Below are 19,089 nucleotides of genomic sequence, written 5' to 3' on the forward strand. Positions count from 1 at the left end.
GGGAAAAGGTGGGGGTGTAATATATTTAGGTGTACATTTTAAAAAGACCACTTTGACCTTATTGTGGAAAAGGAACAAAGAAAGGGTCAAATGAGAGGCAGAAAGACCACTATGACATTACTGCAGGCATCTAAGTGAAGTAATCTCATTAAACTCTAAAAACCCAAAATAGTAAGATAATTGAGCAGATAATGGTGGATATTAAGAAAACAGTCTTGCTTAGAAATTGGTGACTGATTGTATTTGGAACGAGAGGGAAGAATTTAAAAATACCCGTATTTTGGAGTTGAGATTTCATTTTTTTTTTTTTAACAAATCCATTTAAAAATATGGAACGCTTCACGAATTCAGATAATAAAGACTTAAGTAGAAAGTAGAGGAGGAGGGGGGCACCTGGCTGGTTCAGTTGGTAGAGCATGCAACTCTTGATCTCAGGGTCATGAGTTCAAGCCCCATGTTATGTGTAAAGCTTACTTAAAAAAAAAAAAGGAAAGAAAAGAAAATAGAGGAGGAGGAGGAGGAGTGGGCAGATTTCAGGGAGATAGGAATGAACGCAGATCTGGTCACATTTTGACTGAGGAGCTTTGGAGGTCATCTAAGTGAAAATGTTCATTACACAGGCAGAAACTCAGGTGTGGGCTGGAGATATAATACTCCTAACTCCTGCATGGTAAATTGATTAATCTTTTTTTTTTTTTTTTTTGAGAGAGAATGAGAGAGAGAGAGAGAGTATGAGAGGGGGGAGGGTCAGAGGGAGAAACAGATTCCCCGCTGAGCAGGGAGCCCAATGCGGGACTCGATCCCAGAACTCCAGGATCAGGACCTGAGCCAAAGGCAGTTGCCCGACCAACTGAGCCACCCAGGTGCCCTAAATTGATTAATCTTAAAAAGAGTTCGTCTTCCTGACAGGAGCTTCCTAAATGCAAAAAGCATAACCAAGAGTTTTAAAACAAAATTTTAATTTAAAACGTCATGATGCAGTTTAGAAATGTTTATTTGCAATGAAAAAAAGTAAAAATAATAGTATTGTTAAATATTTGAAGTGTAGAACAAAATTGAAAAATAGATTATTTTTAATAATGATTATTATATTATTATTATAGCAGAGAAGTGTTCTTATAAGTTTTTGGATTTAAGAGTCTTATCATTTAGGGGCACCTGAGCGGCTCAGTAGGATGAATGCCTGCTGGATCAAGTCCCGAGTTGGGCTCTCTGCTCAGTGGGGAGTCTGCTTCTTCCTCTGACCCTCCCCCATCTCGTGCCCTCTCTCAAATAAATAAAATCTTTAAAAGAAAAAGTCTTATCATTTAGCTTCAGTCTTCTTATGAGGAAATTTTTCTTTTTTAAAGATTTTATTTATTTGACAGAGAGAAAGCCAGGGAGGGAACACAAGCAGGGGGAGTGGGAGAGGGAGAAGCAGACTCCCTGAGCAGGGAGCCTGATGCGGGGCTCGATCCCAGGACCCTGGGACCACGACCTGAGCCGAAGGCGGATACTTAACGACTGAGCCACCCAGGCGCCCCAAGAAATTTTTTTTTAAGATTTTATTTATTTATTTATTTGAGAGAGAGTGAGAGAACACAAGTAGGGGGGAGTGGCAGAGGGAGAGGGAGAAGCAGGCTCCTTGCTGAGGGGCTCAATCCCAGGACTCTGGGATCATGACCTGAGCCAAAGGCAGGTGCTTCATTGACTGAGCCACCTAGGTGTCCTAAAAAATTTGTTTCTTAGGAAAATGAAAGTTTGAAGAGTTTAAATGATTCACTAGAAGACTAAAAAATATTCTGGAAAAAAAAAGCTTTATTAAGAGAATTTAAATGAAGAAACTGATAGAAAATGAAAGAAAATTATGTGCCCTTTCAAGACCTTTACATTCAATATTCCAGTTCTTCATTTTCTTGATACAACTGTATCACTATCATAATTTTTCCTCTCATGAGTAAGAGGAAAAAAGAGGTGGGAAGTATCCTGAGGAAGAGAATGAGCAATCTGTGAATCCTGAGATTGAAATTAACTATATATAACATAAATGTGGAGGAAATGCAAGTGATTAGCAGAGAAGTGTTCAATGAAAAAAGTCACTAGTAAGTCACATATGTTATAACTAAAGAAATGTTGAACATACATCACATGCATTTCAGGGTCAATATCCCATACCTTGCACAGTTACTCAAAATAGATTTTTCTCTTCTTTCCTGACCATTTTGCCAAATGAAAATGATCTACCTAAAAAAATTTGTCACAATCAAGATCTTCAGTGACTCGTCATTGCCTACGATGAATGCACTGTTTCATAAATAATGTTCAACTTATTATTCGTTGCCTGTATATGTTTAATAGTCACTATAAAGAAATAATGTGTTGAATAAACAAGTACAAGATATATTAATATTAATACAGTGGATAAATGTGCTAGAACAATGCTACTCCAAGCTTGATCCACTGACCACCAGTATCAGCATCACATTAGAGGTGGAACATCTGTTTTAGCAGGTTATCCAGGTGATGCTTACAAATTACAAGTTTTAGAAACACTGTTCTAGAGAGCTAAAAAGGAGGGGACCTAAGTTCTCTTAGGGATCTCACCCTCCCAAGGGTATGGAAAACATCTGCTATGCAGCTGGAACTGTTAAACCCTCTCAAAAGTGCTCTGTGATAAAAGGAACAGGGTTCAGATATCTGACTCCTAAGGACCATTTAGCCATGCTAGCTTACAGTCCTTTTAAAAGATGTAGCTTCAATATCGTGAGTTGAGTATATTTAACATATATATTAATATGCTTGTGTGTAAATGGGCTTAAAAATATATATATTTATAGCAGAATTGGAGTCACAGCTAAATAACATTTAAGCAAGACTTTCATTTTAAGTAGACGTAACAGAATTTTAAGTTTACAGATTAACAATGCATAACTTACATTCATTTTACATATTCAAAAAAACTGAACTTAAGGAACTGAAAGCTGAAAAATATGAGAGGTAGTGGTACCTAATGAGTGACATTTTGACAGTCTATTAAATATTATGTATTAGATTACAGGAAAAAGGGAGCTAAATTCTAAGAGAATAAATACAAAAAAGGTCAACCTATGATCTTGGGAAAAAACGGGAAGGAAAATTATTTTCAAAATGTACTATAAAAATTGTTAAACCTGCTTCAATGACAATAAGCAGAAGGTAATTACTCTTGATGGCATAACAGGTGAGAGGAAAGAAGTCCATGTCCTTGCTTTTTTGTTAGTCCTGGTCATTCCCACTCTATTCTCCTTCCTTGTTGTTGCCATGACTTGGTTTCGTTATTCCAATTTGTTGAAGACTAAAAACTACATTACTAACAATTTTACTTTATATATTGTGTCTTGGGTAAAACTCATTTGCTGTGGTTACTGACTGGGAGGAAAAAGAATCAAACAGGGAGCAAATTCCCAGATGAGGCTTCTATGCTGGTTTGGCGCACACACTTTGAGAACCACTGCTTTAATGCAGTCGGTAATCAGTCACAAGGACTGGTAGGTAGACACTAAATGCAAAACAGTATCTCCTTGTGTAGGTTTTTAGGACATAGAATATTAGTTACACGTTTGCCACCTGCTCAAAAAATAGCCAAGAATATCTTCAAGAATTACATTTGACAAAATTAGTAGGTAGAAGAAATTTCTTTCCAAAGATGAACCCAAACCTAAATGATTTTTTAAGAGACAGTGTTTATTTGCCTATATTAGGATTACTGTAGAATCCAGTGTTATGGGACTTGCTCAGCTAGCCTATTTAAGTTTTGATATCAATATCCTTGGACTAACTTGAAAATGAATAGTATAAATTCAAAATTTCTGCCTTCATTAAATTAAAAATAAGAATTTCTAAATGTTTTTATCTTTGTGTTAAGATAAGTAATCTTATTTCACTTGTTTTTTAAACCTGATTATTAAAAAACAAAATAGTAATAAAAAATAATTCATCTGGCAAATGTACTGTTTGTAGATATTAGCCACTTGTTAAAAACACATTTCTATTAAAATTGTTCTTAAATTCTTAGATTTAAAGCACCTGATATCTGGACCCAACTGAGCTTTTATTTTACAGATTAAAATGCATGGATGACAATACATTACAATAATTAATGAAGCCGTTCTAGTTTAGCCTGGAGAGATTTAAAATTTCCCGTGATGGCTTGTACTGCCACTGAAGAGCTCATAGACTGAAGCTCAACCAGATAACCACAAATGGCATCCAGGCACAGATTCGTAAATCTTCTCCTGTAAAGGAAAAGATACCTGATCAACTATTGATACATTTAGAAACATTTCCTCCTGTAAGACTTCTCTCCAACTTCTGCTAAACTTACTATAGTCCCAGAAAGAGCAAGGAGCATACGATTAAGTAAATGGCAAATAAATGAAAACAGACAAGAAATGCAGGGGGTAGGTGAATTACCACATGACCACCATATTCCTTTGGAAGATTATAATGGGAAGGAGGCAGTAAGGATGATTCCTTAAATTAATATTAAATTATTTACATTCTTTTGGTCTTTTCAAACAAATATACCTTCTAATGGTCAATAATCTCAAAGACATAACTGAATTGCCCTAGATCACTAATTCAATGCAGAAAGAGTTTAGAAGTAATTCAAAAATTACATCATTTACCTATAGAAAGGATTCAGGATGGGGGGTGAAAAATGGAAAAAACTCTAACCTTTCATACATGCTGATATCATTCAAATAGTTAATCTCCATATCTTCCCCCATTCTAACTTTATTGCTCAGATACTTATTAGAAAACATTTAAGCTTTTGCCATAACACAATACCTAATTCATAGTTACCTCTCACAATTTAAAACCTGGCTAGGATTCTCAACATATCTTGCCAACAGTACATGTATACAATCCAAAAGGTGCAGTGGCTTCTTCATTCTGTTCCAGAATGGATCCTATAAAGAAAATATAAGTCACGAGTTGTAAAGCAAACTGTGTCAACTGATTTTTCAACCATTTATGTTATTAGTTAAACCAGTTATCAGAGTCCCAGGCAAAATTTCCCAATATTAAAATAAGCATTTAACGCAGGAGCACTGTGACAATGGGTTTGCTGACGGTTCTCACTATTCTGTGAGGACACCTGCAGATTGAAAGTGAGGGGATAGAGAACCATAATCATGCAAATGGACATCAAAAAAAAAAAAAAAGAAAGAAAGAAAGAAAGAAAAAAAGGAAAAAAAAAAGAAAGAAAGAAAGAAACGAAAGCTGGAATAGCCATACTTACATCAGACAAATTAGATTTTATTTATAAGATTTTTGTTATTATGTATTTATTTGTCAGAGCACAAGCAGGAAGAGCTGCAGGCAGAGGGAGAAGCAGGTAGGGAGCCCGATGGGGGATTCAATCCCAGAACCCTGGGCCAAAGGCGGGTGCTTCATTGACTGAACCACCCAGGCGCCCCCAGACAAAGTAGATTTTAAACCAAAGACTGTAATAAGACATGATGAAGGGCATTTTACCATAATAAAGATGTCTATCCAACAAGATCTAACAATTGTACATATTTATGTCCCTAACTTGGGAACAGCCAAATATATAAACCAATTAATAACAAACATAAAGAAACTCATTGATAATAATACAGTAACAGTAGGGGACTGTAACACCCCACTCACAGCAATGGACAGATCATCTACAGAAGATCAACAAGGAAAAAAGGCTTTGAATGACACCCTGGACCAAATGGACTTCACAGATATATTCAGAGCATTTTAACCTAAAACAGCAGAATACAGATTCTTTTCAAGTGCACATGAAGATTCTCCAGAATAGATCACATACTGGGTCACAAATCAGGCCTCAAAAAGTACAAAAAGACTGGGATCATACCATGCATTATTTTCAGACCACAATGCTATGTAACCTGAATTTGGAAAGACCACAAATACATGGAGGTTAAAGAACATCCTACTAGGGGCGCCTGGGTGCTCATTCAGTTAAGTGTTTGCCTTTGGCTTAGGTCATGATCCTGGAGTCCTGGGATAGAGCCCTGCATCAGGGAGGCTCCCTGCTAAGTGGGAAGCCTGCTTCTCCATCTCCCTCTGCCCCTCTCCCTACCCTGCGTGCACGCTCTCTCTCCTCTCTCTCAAATAAAGAAATAAAATCTTAAAAAAAAAAAAAAAAGAATATCCTACTAAAGAATGAACCGATAAGCCAGGAAATTAAAGGAAAAAAAAAATACATGAAGGCAACTGAAAATAAAAACATGATGGTCCAAAACCTTTGGGATGCAGCAAAAGCAGTCATAAGAGGGAAATACATAGCAGTACAGGCCTACCTCAAGAAGCAAGAAAAGTCTCAAATACACAACCTAACCTTACACCTAAAGGAGCTAGAAAAGGAACAGCAAATGAAGCCTAAGCCAGCAGAAGAAGGGTAATAATAAAGCTAGGAGCAGAAATAAATGACATAGAAAACAAAACAACTAGACCAGATCAATGAAACTAGGAGCTAGTTCTTTGAAAGAATTAAGAAAATTGATAAACCCCTAGCGAGACTTACCAAAAAGAAAACAGAAAGGACCCAAATAAATAAAATTACGAATGAAAGAGATCACAACCAACACTGCAGAAATACAATTATAAGAGAATATTAGGAGCAATTATATGCCAATAAATTAGGCAATCTGGAAGAAATGAATGCATTCCTAAAAACATATAAACTACCAAAACTGAAACAGGAAGAAATAGAAAATCTGAATAGACCCATAATCAGTAAAGAAATTGAATCAGTAATCAAAAATCTCTCGGGCGCCTGGGTGGCTCAGTTGGTTAAGCGACTGCCTTCGGCTCAGGTCATGATCCCGGAGTCCCTGGATCGAGTCCCACATCGGGCTCCCTGCTTGGCAGGGAGTCTGCTTCTCCCTCTGACCCCCCCCCCATCATGTGCTCTCTCTCATTCTCTCTCACACAAATAAATAAATAAAATCTTTAAAAAAAAACCAAATCTCTCAACAAACAAGAGTCCAGGGATGGATGGCTTCCCGGGGGAATTCTTCCAAACATTTAAAAAAGAATACCTATTCTTCTGAAACTGTTCCAAAAAACAGAAATGAAAGGAAAACTTCCAAACTCATTCTAGGAGGCAAGCATTACCTTGATTCCAAAAATCAGACAAAGACCCCACTAAAAAGGAGAATTACAGGGGGCTCCTGGATGGCTCAGTCAGTGGAGCATTGGACTCTTGATTTCTGCTCAGGTCATGATCTCAGGGTCGTGAGACTGAGCCCCGCAGTGGGCTCCATGCTCAGCGCAGAGTCTGTTTTTCCCTCTCCCTCCCCCTCTGCCCCTCACCCTGCTCGCGCACTCTCTCTAAAATAATAAATAAAATTTTTAAAAAAGGAGAATTATAGACCAATATCCCTGATAAACATGGATGCAAAAATTCTCAACAAGGGGCTCCTGGGTGGCTCAATTAAGCAGCCAACTCTTGATTTTGATTCAGGTCATGATCTTACGGTCCTGGGATCAAGCCCTGCATTGGGCTCAGTGCTCAGCAGGGAGTCAGACTGAGGATTCTCTCTCTCCCTTAGCCCCTTCCCCTGCGCATGCTCTCCCTCTCTCAAATAAATAAATAAATAAATCTTAAAAAAACAATTCTCAGCAAGATACTAGCTAATCGGATCCAACATTACATTAAAAGGATTATTCACCACAACCAAGTGGGATTTATTCCTGGGCTGCAGGGGTGGTTCAATACCCACATATCAAGCAATGTGATAGACCACATTAGTAAAAGAAAGGATAAGAACCATATGATGCTCTCAATAGGCGCAGAAATAGCATCTGACAAAATACAGCATCCTTTCTTGATAAAAACCTTCAAGAAAGTAGGGATAGAAGGAACATACTTCAACATCATAAAGACCATATACAAAAGACCGACAGGTAATATCATCCTTAATGGGGAAAAAAACATAGCTTTTCCGCTATGGTCAGGAACAAGACAGGGATGTCCACTCTCACCAATGTTGTTCAACACAGAACTGGAAGTCCTAGCCTCAATAATCAGACAACAAAAATAAATAAAAGGCATCCAAATTGGCAAGAAGTCAAACTTTCACTATTCACAGACGACATGATACTCTATGTAGAAAACCCAAAAGACTCCCCCCAAAATTGCTAGAACTGATACAGGAATTCAGCAAAATTGGATATAAAATCAATGCACAGAAGTCTGTTGCATTTCTATACAGCAATAATGAAACAGGAGAAAGAGAAATCAAGGAATCGATCCCATTTACAACTGCACCAAAAACCATAAGCTATCTAGGAACAAACCTAACCAAAGAGGTAAAAGATCTGTACTAAGACTATAGAACACTTATGAAAGAAATTGAAGATGAAACAAAGAAATGGAAAAACGTTCCATGCTCACGGAGTGGAAGAACAAATATTGTTAAAATGTCTGTATTACCCAAGCGATCTACATATTTATGCAATCCCTATCAAAATAACACCAGCAATTTTCACAGAGCTAGAACAAACAACCCTAAAATTTGTATGGAACTAGAAAAGACCCCAGATAGCCAAAGTAATGTTGAAAAAAAGAAAACCAAAGCTGGAGACATCACAATTCTGAACTTTAAGCTGTATTACAAAGCTGTAATCAAGACAATATGGTACTGGCACAAAAACAGACACACAGATCAATGGAACAGAACAGAATGCCCAGAAATGGACCCACAACTATATGGTCAACTAATCTTCAACAAAACAGGAAAAAATATCCAATGGAAAAAAAGTCTCAACAAATGGTGTTGGGAAAATTGGATAGCTACATGCAGAAGAATGAAACTGGACCACTTTTTTACACCATACAAAAAAATAAATTCAAGGAACTTCCTGAAGATCTTCTGCGTGCAGATGGCATCACCCAGAGCATGAGCTGCTTCACGAGGGTACTGAAGACAATGGCCAAGAACAAACTAAGAGGGCAGAAATCCAGGAATGTATTTCATACAGCCAGCCAAAAAAACTTTAAGTCTAAAAACAAAGCAAAACCAGTTACCACTAATCTTTTCTTTAAAAGATTTTATTTATTTGAGAAAGTGAGAATGAGAGAGAGAGAGAGAGAGAGAGAGCACATGAGAGGGAGGAGGGTCAGAGGGAGAAGCAGACTCCCCGCTGAGCAGGGAGCCCGATGCAGGACTCGATCCCGGGACTCCAGGATCATGACCTGAGCTGAAGGCAGTCGCCTAACCAACTGAGCCACCCAGGCGCCCTACCACTAATTTTAAGAAGATAAACATTGTTTATGTGCTGCCGAAGCGAGCACTGAAGATAAACATTGTGAATGATGAAAAAATTAAGAGTGAATAAAGCTTTTGTAGATATACAAAAGGAACTTGCCCATTTCTCAAAAGGCCTTTCCTTTGAACCCTTGCAGAAACAGCTGATTCCTCAGCAGTGTCATGAAAATGAACCAGTTAATGTTGATGAAGCGACAAGATTAATGGCTCAGTTGTAATACACTGGAGATACATCAAATACCCCCAAAAGACCAATAAATTAAATGTTTTATACAGTTAAATAAATAATTAAAAAAAAATCAAAATGGACAAAAGACCGAAATGTGAGAGAGGAATCCATCAAAATCCCAGAGGAGAACACAGGCAGTAATCTCTTTGACCTTGGCCACAGCAACTTCTTACTAGACATGTCTCCAGAAGCAAGGGAAAGAAAAGCAAAAATGAACTATAGGGATTTCATTAAGATAAAGTTTCTGCACAGCAAAGGAAACAGTCAACAAAACGAAAAGGCAACCAATGGAGTGGGAGAAGATATTTGCAAAGGACATATCTGATATAGAGTTAGTATCCAAAATGTATAAAGAACTTATCAAAGTCAACACCCCAAAACAAATAATCCAGTTAAGAAATGGTCAGAAGACATACGAATGGCTAACAGACACATGAAAAAAGCTCAACATCACTCATCATCAGGGAAATACAAATCAAAACCACAATGAGATACCTCCTCACACCTGTCAAGAGGAAACACAGGTTCCTAAACAGGAAATTTGCAAGCTCTACAAAGTGGGTTATTTTTCCTAAATAACATCACAATGCAGTTTTTAATGATTTTCAAATATTAACCATGACCAGATAGTTTAGTAACCATATAATATTAAATGCTTATTTTATTGCACTTATTTTTTTTATTTTCTTCTTGTCAGCTGTGATACCCCTTTTACTTTAAACCTATATAGACTCAGTCTGACTAGACCAGCAAAGAATCTTAATTCTCATTCTGGCTATACCAATAACTAGCCATGTGACTTGAGTAGGTTATTCATTTAAAATCTCTGCCCTTGTCAGATGCTCATTTCCTATCATAGGTTCATTTTGAGGCTTAAATGAGATATACAAGTGCCTTGTAAAGCACTGCATAAATGTTTTGATGGTGTTACCATAAAAGACATGATATAGGTCAACAAGGTTTTATTTGGATCTTTTATCTTAGAATAAAAATTATAAAATATATAGTCTGATAAGGTTCAATAAGGTGAGAAAGATTTTTTTTTAACTGAGGTATAACTGAGACATAACATTGTATCATTTTCAGGTATACAACATATGATTTGTTATTTGTAAATATACAATAACAAATCAGTATTAGACATAATCACCATAGTAAGTCTAGTTACCACGCATCACCATCACAATTGCAAAGTTTTTTTCTTGTGGTGAGGAAGATCTTTGAGCACTGATATTTTAGATAAAGTTATAGGGAATAAATACACTATTATTTTGTTCTTGTAAAGCAAATGGTGATTCTTAATGTAATGGGCTTAGCCTATTACACAAAGAGTAAAGCAAATATGTTTACTAAGAAATATTTGATTTTTATCATGATATACAGCAAAGCAACTCATTATCAATTTTAAAAATCTAAAGTATGATAATTTCTTATATTCAAACAATGAAGCATATTTCTGATGTAATTTTATCAGATGATGAGACACTTATAAACATACAATCAAAATATTCTTTTAACTAAAAAAGGTTTGTTAACTTTAAATTATTTCATTTTATTTAATATTTTCCTTACCCGTGATTTGAACAAGTGATCATATACTTCCAGTAGTCTAGGTAATGGCACTCCAATCTCATTCATTGTCTGTATTACAAAACCTACATCCCAGTTCAAAGTACAAACTTGCTGCTCTAAAAACTGCACAATAAAATCTGGAGAGGGAAAAAGATCAGAAATTAGAATTGTTAACTCTTCCCGCCCCCCTCCCCCCCCACTTACTGAGATAAAATAGCCATACACTGTGTAACTTTAAGGTACAGAACATGATGATGTGATACATATATACATTGTGAAATGTTTACTCCGGTAAGGTTAGTTAACAGGTCCTTCACCTCACTTCATTACTCTATTGTTGGTACAGAATTATTAAGTCCCGGGGAGCCTGGGTGGCTCAGCTGGTTAAGCTGCTACCTTCAGCTCAGGTCATGATCTCACGGTCCTGGAATTGAGTGCTGCATGGGGCTCCCCACTCAGAGGCGAGTCTGCTTCTCCCTCTGCCCCTCCCCGCCCCGCTTGTGCACTCTCTCTCTCAAATAAATAAAATCTTTAAAAAAAGAAAACCAATTTTCAAAAAAAAAATTTTTATAAAAATAAGTGATATATCAGGATAGGCAAATATATAGAGATATAAAGTAGATTAGTGATTGCCTAGGGCTGGAAAGTGGGAAGGAATAGGGAGTGATTGCTAATAGGTACATGGTTTCTTTCTGTGGTGATGAAAATGGTCTAAATTTAATTGTGGTGACTGTTGCACAACTGTGAATGTGCGATATAATTTAAAGCTATTAGGAAAAAAACTACATTTTGGTGAGTTTGGAAAATACAGAAAGGTACATGAAATAGAGACCATTCATAATCCCACTATTGGAGAGGACCCACTGAATCCTCAGTTTAACAGCTTTTCAGAAAAGAAGGGTTACTGCATCCTGATTTTAGAAATATTAAATGTGTGGGTTTTTTTTTTAAGATTTTATTTATTTATTTGACAGAGAGAGAGATAGTGAGAGCAGGAACACAAGCAGGGGAGAGGGAGAGGGAGAAGCAGGCTTCCCGCGGAGCAGGGAGCCCGATGCGGGGCTCGATCCCAGGACCCTGGGATCATGACCTGAGCCAAAGGCAGACAGTTAACGACTGAGCCACCCAGGAGGCCCAATATTAAATGTGTTTTTAAGTGCCTCACCCCCTCAGATGTGTAAGTTATTTATTTTGATGGTTCTAATTTTAGCCCCATTCTCACTTTTTACTACCTGTCATATCGTAAGTAAGATCGTAATAGTAACAATCACATTCATATTTATGATCCTTGAAATCTACGACTGACCAATGTGCATATCCACAGGCAAGAAGAATCACTGAAAAGACAGCCAATGACTGAACCTGCAACTATCCCAGAATCTACCATACAAAACTTTTGTGCAGGTGATCAAATTTCTAAAAACTCTAAATTTGTTCTTGTTTGAAGCCCCCTGGGGCTTGTTTGCCATTGAAAGATGGACCAAAGAAGAAGAAAGGCCTCTTCTACCCTAAACTTTACTAGGCTCAAAAATTAAAAATCTAAGTCGAAGCAGAAATACCCTAAAAAAAAATTATGTATAATGTGGCCTTTTTATTATTAAAACTATTAAGCTTTAATTTTTTCTTTTTCTCATTAATGAAATAGCATGGCAGTTTTTTTTTTAAAGATTTATTTACTTGAGAGAGAGAATGAGAGAGAGAGAGAGAGAGAGAGAGAGAGAACGTGAGAGGGGGGAGGGTCAGAGGGAGAAGCAGACTCCCCTACGAGCAGGGAGCCCTGATGTGGAACTTGATCCCGGGACTCCAGGATCATGACCTGAGCCGAAGGCAGACGCTTAACCAACTGATCCACCCAGGCGCCCCAGAGTGGCAGTTTTAAATACTATACTTACAAGATTATAATGACTTTATTTCTTGCCATTTCCAGAAAATAAGTCATAAATCAGAGATGGTCCTATAAAAAAAGTCTCTATCCTCATTAAATAAACAATTTGTTATGTTGTGAGCATTTTCCTGGTTCTCAACATTTTTCAAAGATCCTGGGTGCTTAACATCCTACTTTACGGGTATATTTATGTTGATTCTATTCTTTTATTTTTTATTTTTTTAAGTAGGCTATAAGCCCAGCATGGAGCCCAATGTGGGACTTAAACTCATGACCCTGAGATCAAGGCCTGAGCTGAGATCAAGAGTTGGATGCTTAACCAACTGAGCCACCACTCAGGCACCCTGATTCTATTGTTTTACAACTGAAGAAAACATTATACATCGGCAAATCTCTAATAATTAGAGTCATATACATAACAATTATAGTAATACAGCTGATTAAAGGGTTCAAAAAATTGCATTTTTAACACAATTATTTGCTTTTTTAAAAGATTTATTTGAGAGAGAGAGAGAGTGTGAGCAGGGGGAGGGTCATCACAGGGAGAGGGAGAATTCTAGAGCTGAGTACTTGGTCAGCGGGTAGCCCAATGCAAATCGGGGCTTGATCCCAGGACCCTTAGATCATGACGCCAAAATCAAGAGTCAGCCACACAACCAACTGAGCCACCTAGGTGCCCCAAATATTTGTTATTTTAAAGAAAAATATGTCCTCAATATAATTAGAGCAGAGGGGCGCCTGGGTGGCTCAGTTGTTAAGCATCTGCCTTTGGCTAAGGTCATGATCCTGGGGTTCCAGGATTGAGCCCCGCATCGGGCTCCCTGCTCCGCAGAAAGCCTGCTTCTTCCTCTCCCACTCCCCCTGCTTGTGTTCCCTCTCTCGTTGTGTCTCTCTCTATCAAATAAATAAACTCTTAAAAAAAAAAAAATATATATATATATATAATAAGAGCAGTTGAAGCAATCACAGATTGCCCATGCAGAAAAACACTAGCCATTTTTCTTTCCTCTTTAAACTTGTAGAGGGTTACCAACAATATAATCATTACCGTCTGTTAGCACTATTCCCCAGACAGATATATAAACTTACAAGGTCAAAGAAGGTTTCATACCTAACTATTTGTCAACAAATTCTGTTATCTTTGGAGGTCTTTCTGGAGAGGTAGAATTAAACAGCTGAGCTAAACAGCAACAAAGGAACAATTCCACCCTGAAGAACATTATCTTTCCATGTGAATGAAGAAAACCATCAAAAGAAAAAACACAACACCCATGATAGCACTTAAGGTTACTGCTTACCTAAAGGAAAGAAGCGAGGTGTGCCAGCATAAATTTTGCCAAGGAGCACAACCTTGAGACTAAGAGCATGCATTCTATCTGAGGAGCTCAACGCTACACTTTCATTCAATTCTGTAAGAAAAAGACATGCCATTAGAAACCCAAACTGTTTTTAATGTGCAATTGTTTAAATAGGCTATTTTATTCTATTTCAAGGTACAAAATAGCCTACAAATGATATTCTAACATAATGAGCAGATACTGTGTTTCTGTTAGTGTCTGAAATACTTTCCTCTTACCAGACACTGGTTATAGGATTCTGAGGAAAGTGTCTCAGAATCCCTTATTAAGAAGTACAACCAAAAATGACACATCCTTTTCTCAGTCCTCTCCAATATAAATTGAGGACATTCTCTAGAGGGCCACCCTCCACCACATCCAGGTACCCTCTACTTAGCCTCTACTTAGGTATATACAATTTTCATGAGCTCTAGATGTATGAAAGCCACTAGCAGTTTGCATTCCTCTACCAAGTCACTAAATAACGTATGCTAATATACCTGTAAGTGAGCACTTACCCTTCTCTATGATATCTTGCCAAAGTGTCTGCACCAATATAGGGTCTGAATAACCAGCACAATGAATTATTGCAAGTTTACACTCTGCAAGTTTAAATGGGTCAGCAAATTCCCCATAAAGCTGTCGGAGAAAATGCCAACATTATACATACAACCAGAGATCAAGAGTCAGAAATTAATAGTGATGCACTCCTTGAAAATTAAAAATGATCAAAGATTTTATCCAAAGTTCTTAAAATACGATGTAAAGATGTGATGACATGCAGCTGGTCATAACTCCAGATTAAGAATGGTGAAGGCTTGGTAAACGCATTTAAATAGATTCCAACATGTGTGCCTCCACAGCCCCCCCCCGCCCCTCGGCTGGCAGGAAGATACTGCAATAACATGTCTTTTAAAATTAGCATTGTCTAAATCAGGGTTTAAAGAATCCTAGAAACATGGAAACACAAGTCTCAGGGTGCTTCATGGTACTTGGAGAAATGTCCAAGAGTTATTGAAAAAGGAACTGCTCTGAAGTACAGAGTGGGAGCGGCTTGGAGAGATAAGCAAAGATAAGTTACTTTTCCAAGACAATAAGCAAGGCCATAAAATAGATGGCAGGAGGTTTAAGGAAGCTTGATGTGAGGCTGAGAGATTCTTGAGAGAAAACAGCCCATAAAGAGCAGGTTAGCTCTTCCTAAGAGTCAGATACCACAGCAGTGATCTGTCAGCCCAGCAACATGCTCCCCAGGATGGCTTATCTTAATTTTGTGGAGATAGATTATCTCCACATTTTTTGCATTCTACTACAGAATGCAAAAAAAAAAAAACAACCAAGGAATTTGTAGATATTAGGTGACTGCTACAGGAATTCACCTTGCTTTTTTATTACCTTAGTTATGTCCATTAGCTCAGAATCCAGCTGAGAAATTGCATCCTGTACAGAAGAATGATGGGAATACTGCCTTTGTAGTGTCTCTTGTATCTGAAGTTGGATCCTAGCAACCTAGTTTGGATTAAAAAAAAAAGCAAGTCTCAAGTTCTTGATGATAAATCAACAAGTACTTGAAGGAATGATTCCTAGTATCTGACTTTAAGTTGGTTAAAGTAAAAACAATGTATAAATAACAGCAATAGTGACTAGAGTTAATAATACTGTATTGCATATTTGAAAGTTGTTGAAGAAAATAGACTGTAAAAGTTCTTATCACAAGATTTTTGTAATTACGTATATGGTGATAAATGTTAATTAGACTTATTATGGTGATCATTTTGCAATATCTAAAAATACTGAATCATTACATTGTATACCTGAACTAATATAATGGTATGTGTCAATTATACTTCAATTAAAAAAAAATGAACGAATGAAGATTTCTATCATAACAAACTGGCAAAACAAAACAAAACAAAAATAACAAACTGGCAGCTCTTCATCACAACATAAAAGATCTCACAGGAACTTTACTATGGCAGAGCGCCCTTGCTACCACGCTAAACACCCATCTCTCCCACTACTGCAGCCAAACAATGGCTAGACCCTATTTTCCAACCTCCTCTGTAGGGAGATAGGGCCATTAAGACTAAGTTCTCTTCAAAGGAATGTAAGTGGAAGTCAAGTATGTCATTTCAGGGCTGAAGGTCTTTAAGAGAGTGAATGTGCTTATTACATGTGATTTTTTTCTCTTACTCCCTCTGACAGAAGAAAAAGGTAAGGCCATAGGGAATGGTAGAGCCAGAAAATAGAACTTGGGTATTAAAATCAATCAAGTGGAAGAAAGCCACTGGCTAATCAGGGACACCCACTCTGGATATTTGTGAATGAGAAATAAGCCTTTGTATTTGGACCATTATATACTTTTGGGTCTCTTAATTAGGGCAGGTTAGCCTACTCTACTTCACATACCTACTGATTAGCTTCCAGAATAAATGGTAAATGTGATATAATCTCCTTTGTGTTGGAATAGTTGGAAAAAAACTTTTGAAATGCCACAGAGAAAAAATTTAATTACAGCAATGTCCTGTGACCCAATGAAAGATTTATGTCTAAATATGAAAATAAATACATATAGGCAGAAGAAAGTAGAATTACTAATACTGACTGCTACTGACTTATGACTTACTAGAGGGAAGAAGGGAAAATGGAATAAATGCAGGCAAAGTTTAAGTATCTTTAGTGCTTACTTCCATTTTTTCTTCTAATTCATGAAGGAATTCACCATCCGCAGCTATCGATGAAATGGCAGTGGAACTTTTGGCACTAAGAATGGCTCGAGCAATGTACTCTAGTCGCTGCTGAAGTGAAATTTCTGTGCTGGGGGTGGGGGAGAACCTTATTTTTATTTATATGAATTCTTAAGGATCCAATATACAAATATATTAATTATGATGCACTATTTTGTATATACCAAATTAACATAAAAGGCCATTAGAAACTTGAAAAAACTATTAGAGGGGGGTGCCTGGGTGGCTCAGTCGTTAAGCATCTGCCTTCAGCTCAGGTCATGAGCCCAGGTCCTGGGATCGAGTCCCGCATGGGGCTCCCTGCTCCGCGGGAAGCCTGCTTCTCCCTTTCCCACTCCCCCTGCTTGTGGCTTGTGTTCCTGCTCTTTGATTAAAAAAAAGAGAAAAAGAAAAAACTATATTAGAGGACTTCTAATAAAAGAGATCTACAGTTTAAGGCAACAAATAAAAAAATACTTAAGTTTACATCCAAAAAAGTAACTTACTATTTTAAAACTTTAATTCAGTATATTAAAACTTGGATTCTTCTAAACACTAAGGAAAATGTTTTGTTTTGTTTTTTTTAAGATTTTATTTATTTATTTGACAGAGAAAAACACAGTGAGAGAGGGAACACAGCAGGGTGAGTGGGGGAGAGGGAGAAGCAGGCTTCCCACGGAGCAGGGAGCCCGATGCGGGGCTCGATCTCAGAACCCTGGGATCGTGACCTAAGCCGAAGGCAGACGCTTAACAACTGACCCACCCAGGCGCTCCTCAATAAGATTCTTAACAGTCTTCAACATACACACTCAAAAATTTTTTGGTAATTTAAACCAATAATAGAGGAGAGGAAATTAGTCTAGAATTAGTAAAACATTTAAAATTATAAAGCCTTTGAGAAGTTTTTGTCCTTTTAATTAAGAATACTAATTAACTGCTTAGTAGGAAAGACTCTAAAAACATAAAGAAGAGATTTAGAAGACAGTTTGACTAGAGAGGGTCTTGGGTATTTAGTATCTCCCATACACTATTAAAAAAAAGAAAAAAAAAACTGTAAACTTTAGGTAAATCCAAGTAAAAGCATAAAAACTCTACATACTATAACCTGAATAAGGTTTTATTTAATTTCTGAAATCTGGATGTATCTAGTTATAGGTCAGTTATCAATCATTATTCATAGTAGTAAGGGTATTATACCATACCTATGCATGTCAGCCAATTTGGACAGGACACGAGCAGCATTACTAAAGCTTCTGTTCTTTTCATAATACCTCCAGAGTAAATCCATGTAACGAACTTTGTTTTGATCAACTTTGGCCATTCGGACTAGATGTGGCTCCAGAAATGGAGAAGCAATCTGCAAATTATACAGTCACTCAGAAACATTTTCTGGACTAGGCATTTGCCCTTTATGTAGTAACTATTAACATTTTTAAGTCAACTACAGGTATGTCTTACTTCATGAATACACAAGCAAAATTATAATCCAACAACAGAGGGCAATTTTTTTTCATTATAAATGATTTTTCCCAGAGTTAACCAAAGAGTTGCTATGAAAAGTTGAATTAGGCTGATTAAACTAATCATAATCCAGTTACAAATTTTTTTTTTTTAATTTTTATTTTTTTGAGACAGAGTGAGCATGGGGGGCGGGGAGAGAACCCCAAGCAGGCTTCATCTCACAACCCAAGGATCATAACCTGAGACGAAATCAAGAGTTGAACGCTTAACTGACCAAGCCACCCAGGCATCCCCAATTACAAATATTTCAATAAACTTTGAAAACACAGCTACTGATTCCTAGACTCGGAACTCAAAGACATCCTTGCCATTATCAAATGCCACACATTTATTTTACAGACTAAAGAATACTGAGACTTAGGATAGTAAAAAGACACGTATGAAGTCACATACTGAATTAATGGCAGAGGTAATGCCAAGTTTAGAACTCCTAATTCATAATCCAGTGATTTCCATCCCACAATATAAACAACCCAAATCAGCTTCACAATAACAAGAAAATTAGAGCAATAGTTTACTTCGCCCACCAGGA

At 37.2% G+C, this 19,089-nt stretch overlaps 1 protein-coding gene and 1 pseudogene across 1 annotated transcript in view; one reads left to right on the forward strand and one right to left on the reverse strand.

Annotated features, from left to right (window-relative positions):
* Positions 1-3,681: 3,681 nt before the first annotated feature.
* The window catches only part of LOC118006340 (nuclear pore complex protein Nup155), a 60,584-nt gene continuing 45,176 nt past the window's right edge, over positions 3,682-19,089 (reverse strand). The window contains exons 28-35 of the mRNA XM_034998960.1: positions 18,239-18,393; positions 16,998-17,127; positions 15,706-15,819; positions 14,832-14,952; positions 14,275-14,385; positions 11,092-11,228; positions 4,825-4,931; positions 3,682-4,253 (exon numbers count right to left, since the gene is read on the reverse strand). Coding sequence (XP_034854851.1) covers positions 4,115-4,253; positions 4,825-4,931; positions 11,092-11,228; positions 14,275-14,385; positions 14,832-14,952; positions 15,706-15,819; positions 16,998-17,127; positions 18,239-18,393 — 1,014 coding nt within the window. The 3' untranslated portion in view covers positions 3,682-4,114. The remainder of the gene's footprint in view (positions 4,254-4,824; positions 4,932-11,091; positions 11,229-14,274; positions 14,386-14,831; positions 14,953-15,705; positions 15,820-16,997; positions 17,128-18,238; positions 18,394-19,089) is intronic.
* Positions 8,952-9,554, forward strand: LOC118006341 (annotated as a pseudogene).

This window comes from Mirounga leonina, unplaced genomic scaffold (genome assembly GCF_011800145.1).
Source record: "Mirounga leonina isolate KUSES-001 unplaced genomic scaffold, KU_Mleo_1.0 Mir_96, whole genome shotgun sequence".
Classification (NCBI taxonomy): domain Eukaryota; kingdom Metazoa; phylum Chordata; class Mammalia; order Carnivora; family Phocidae; genus Mirounga; species Mirounga leonina.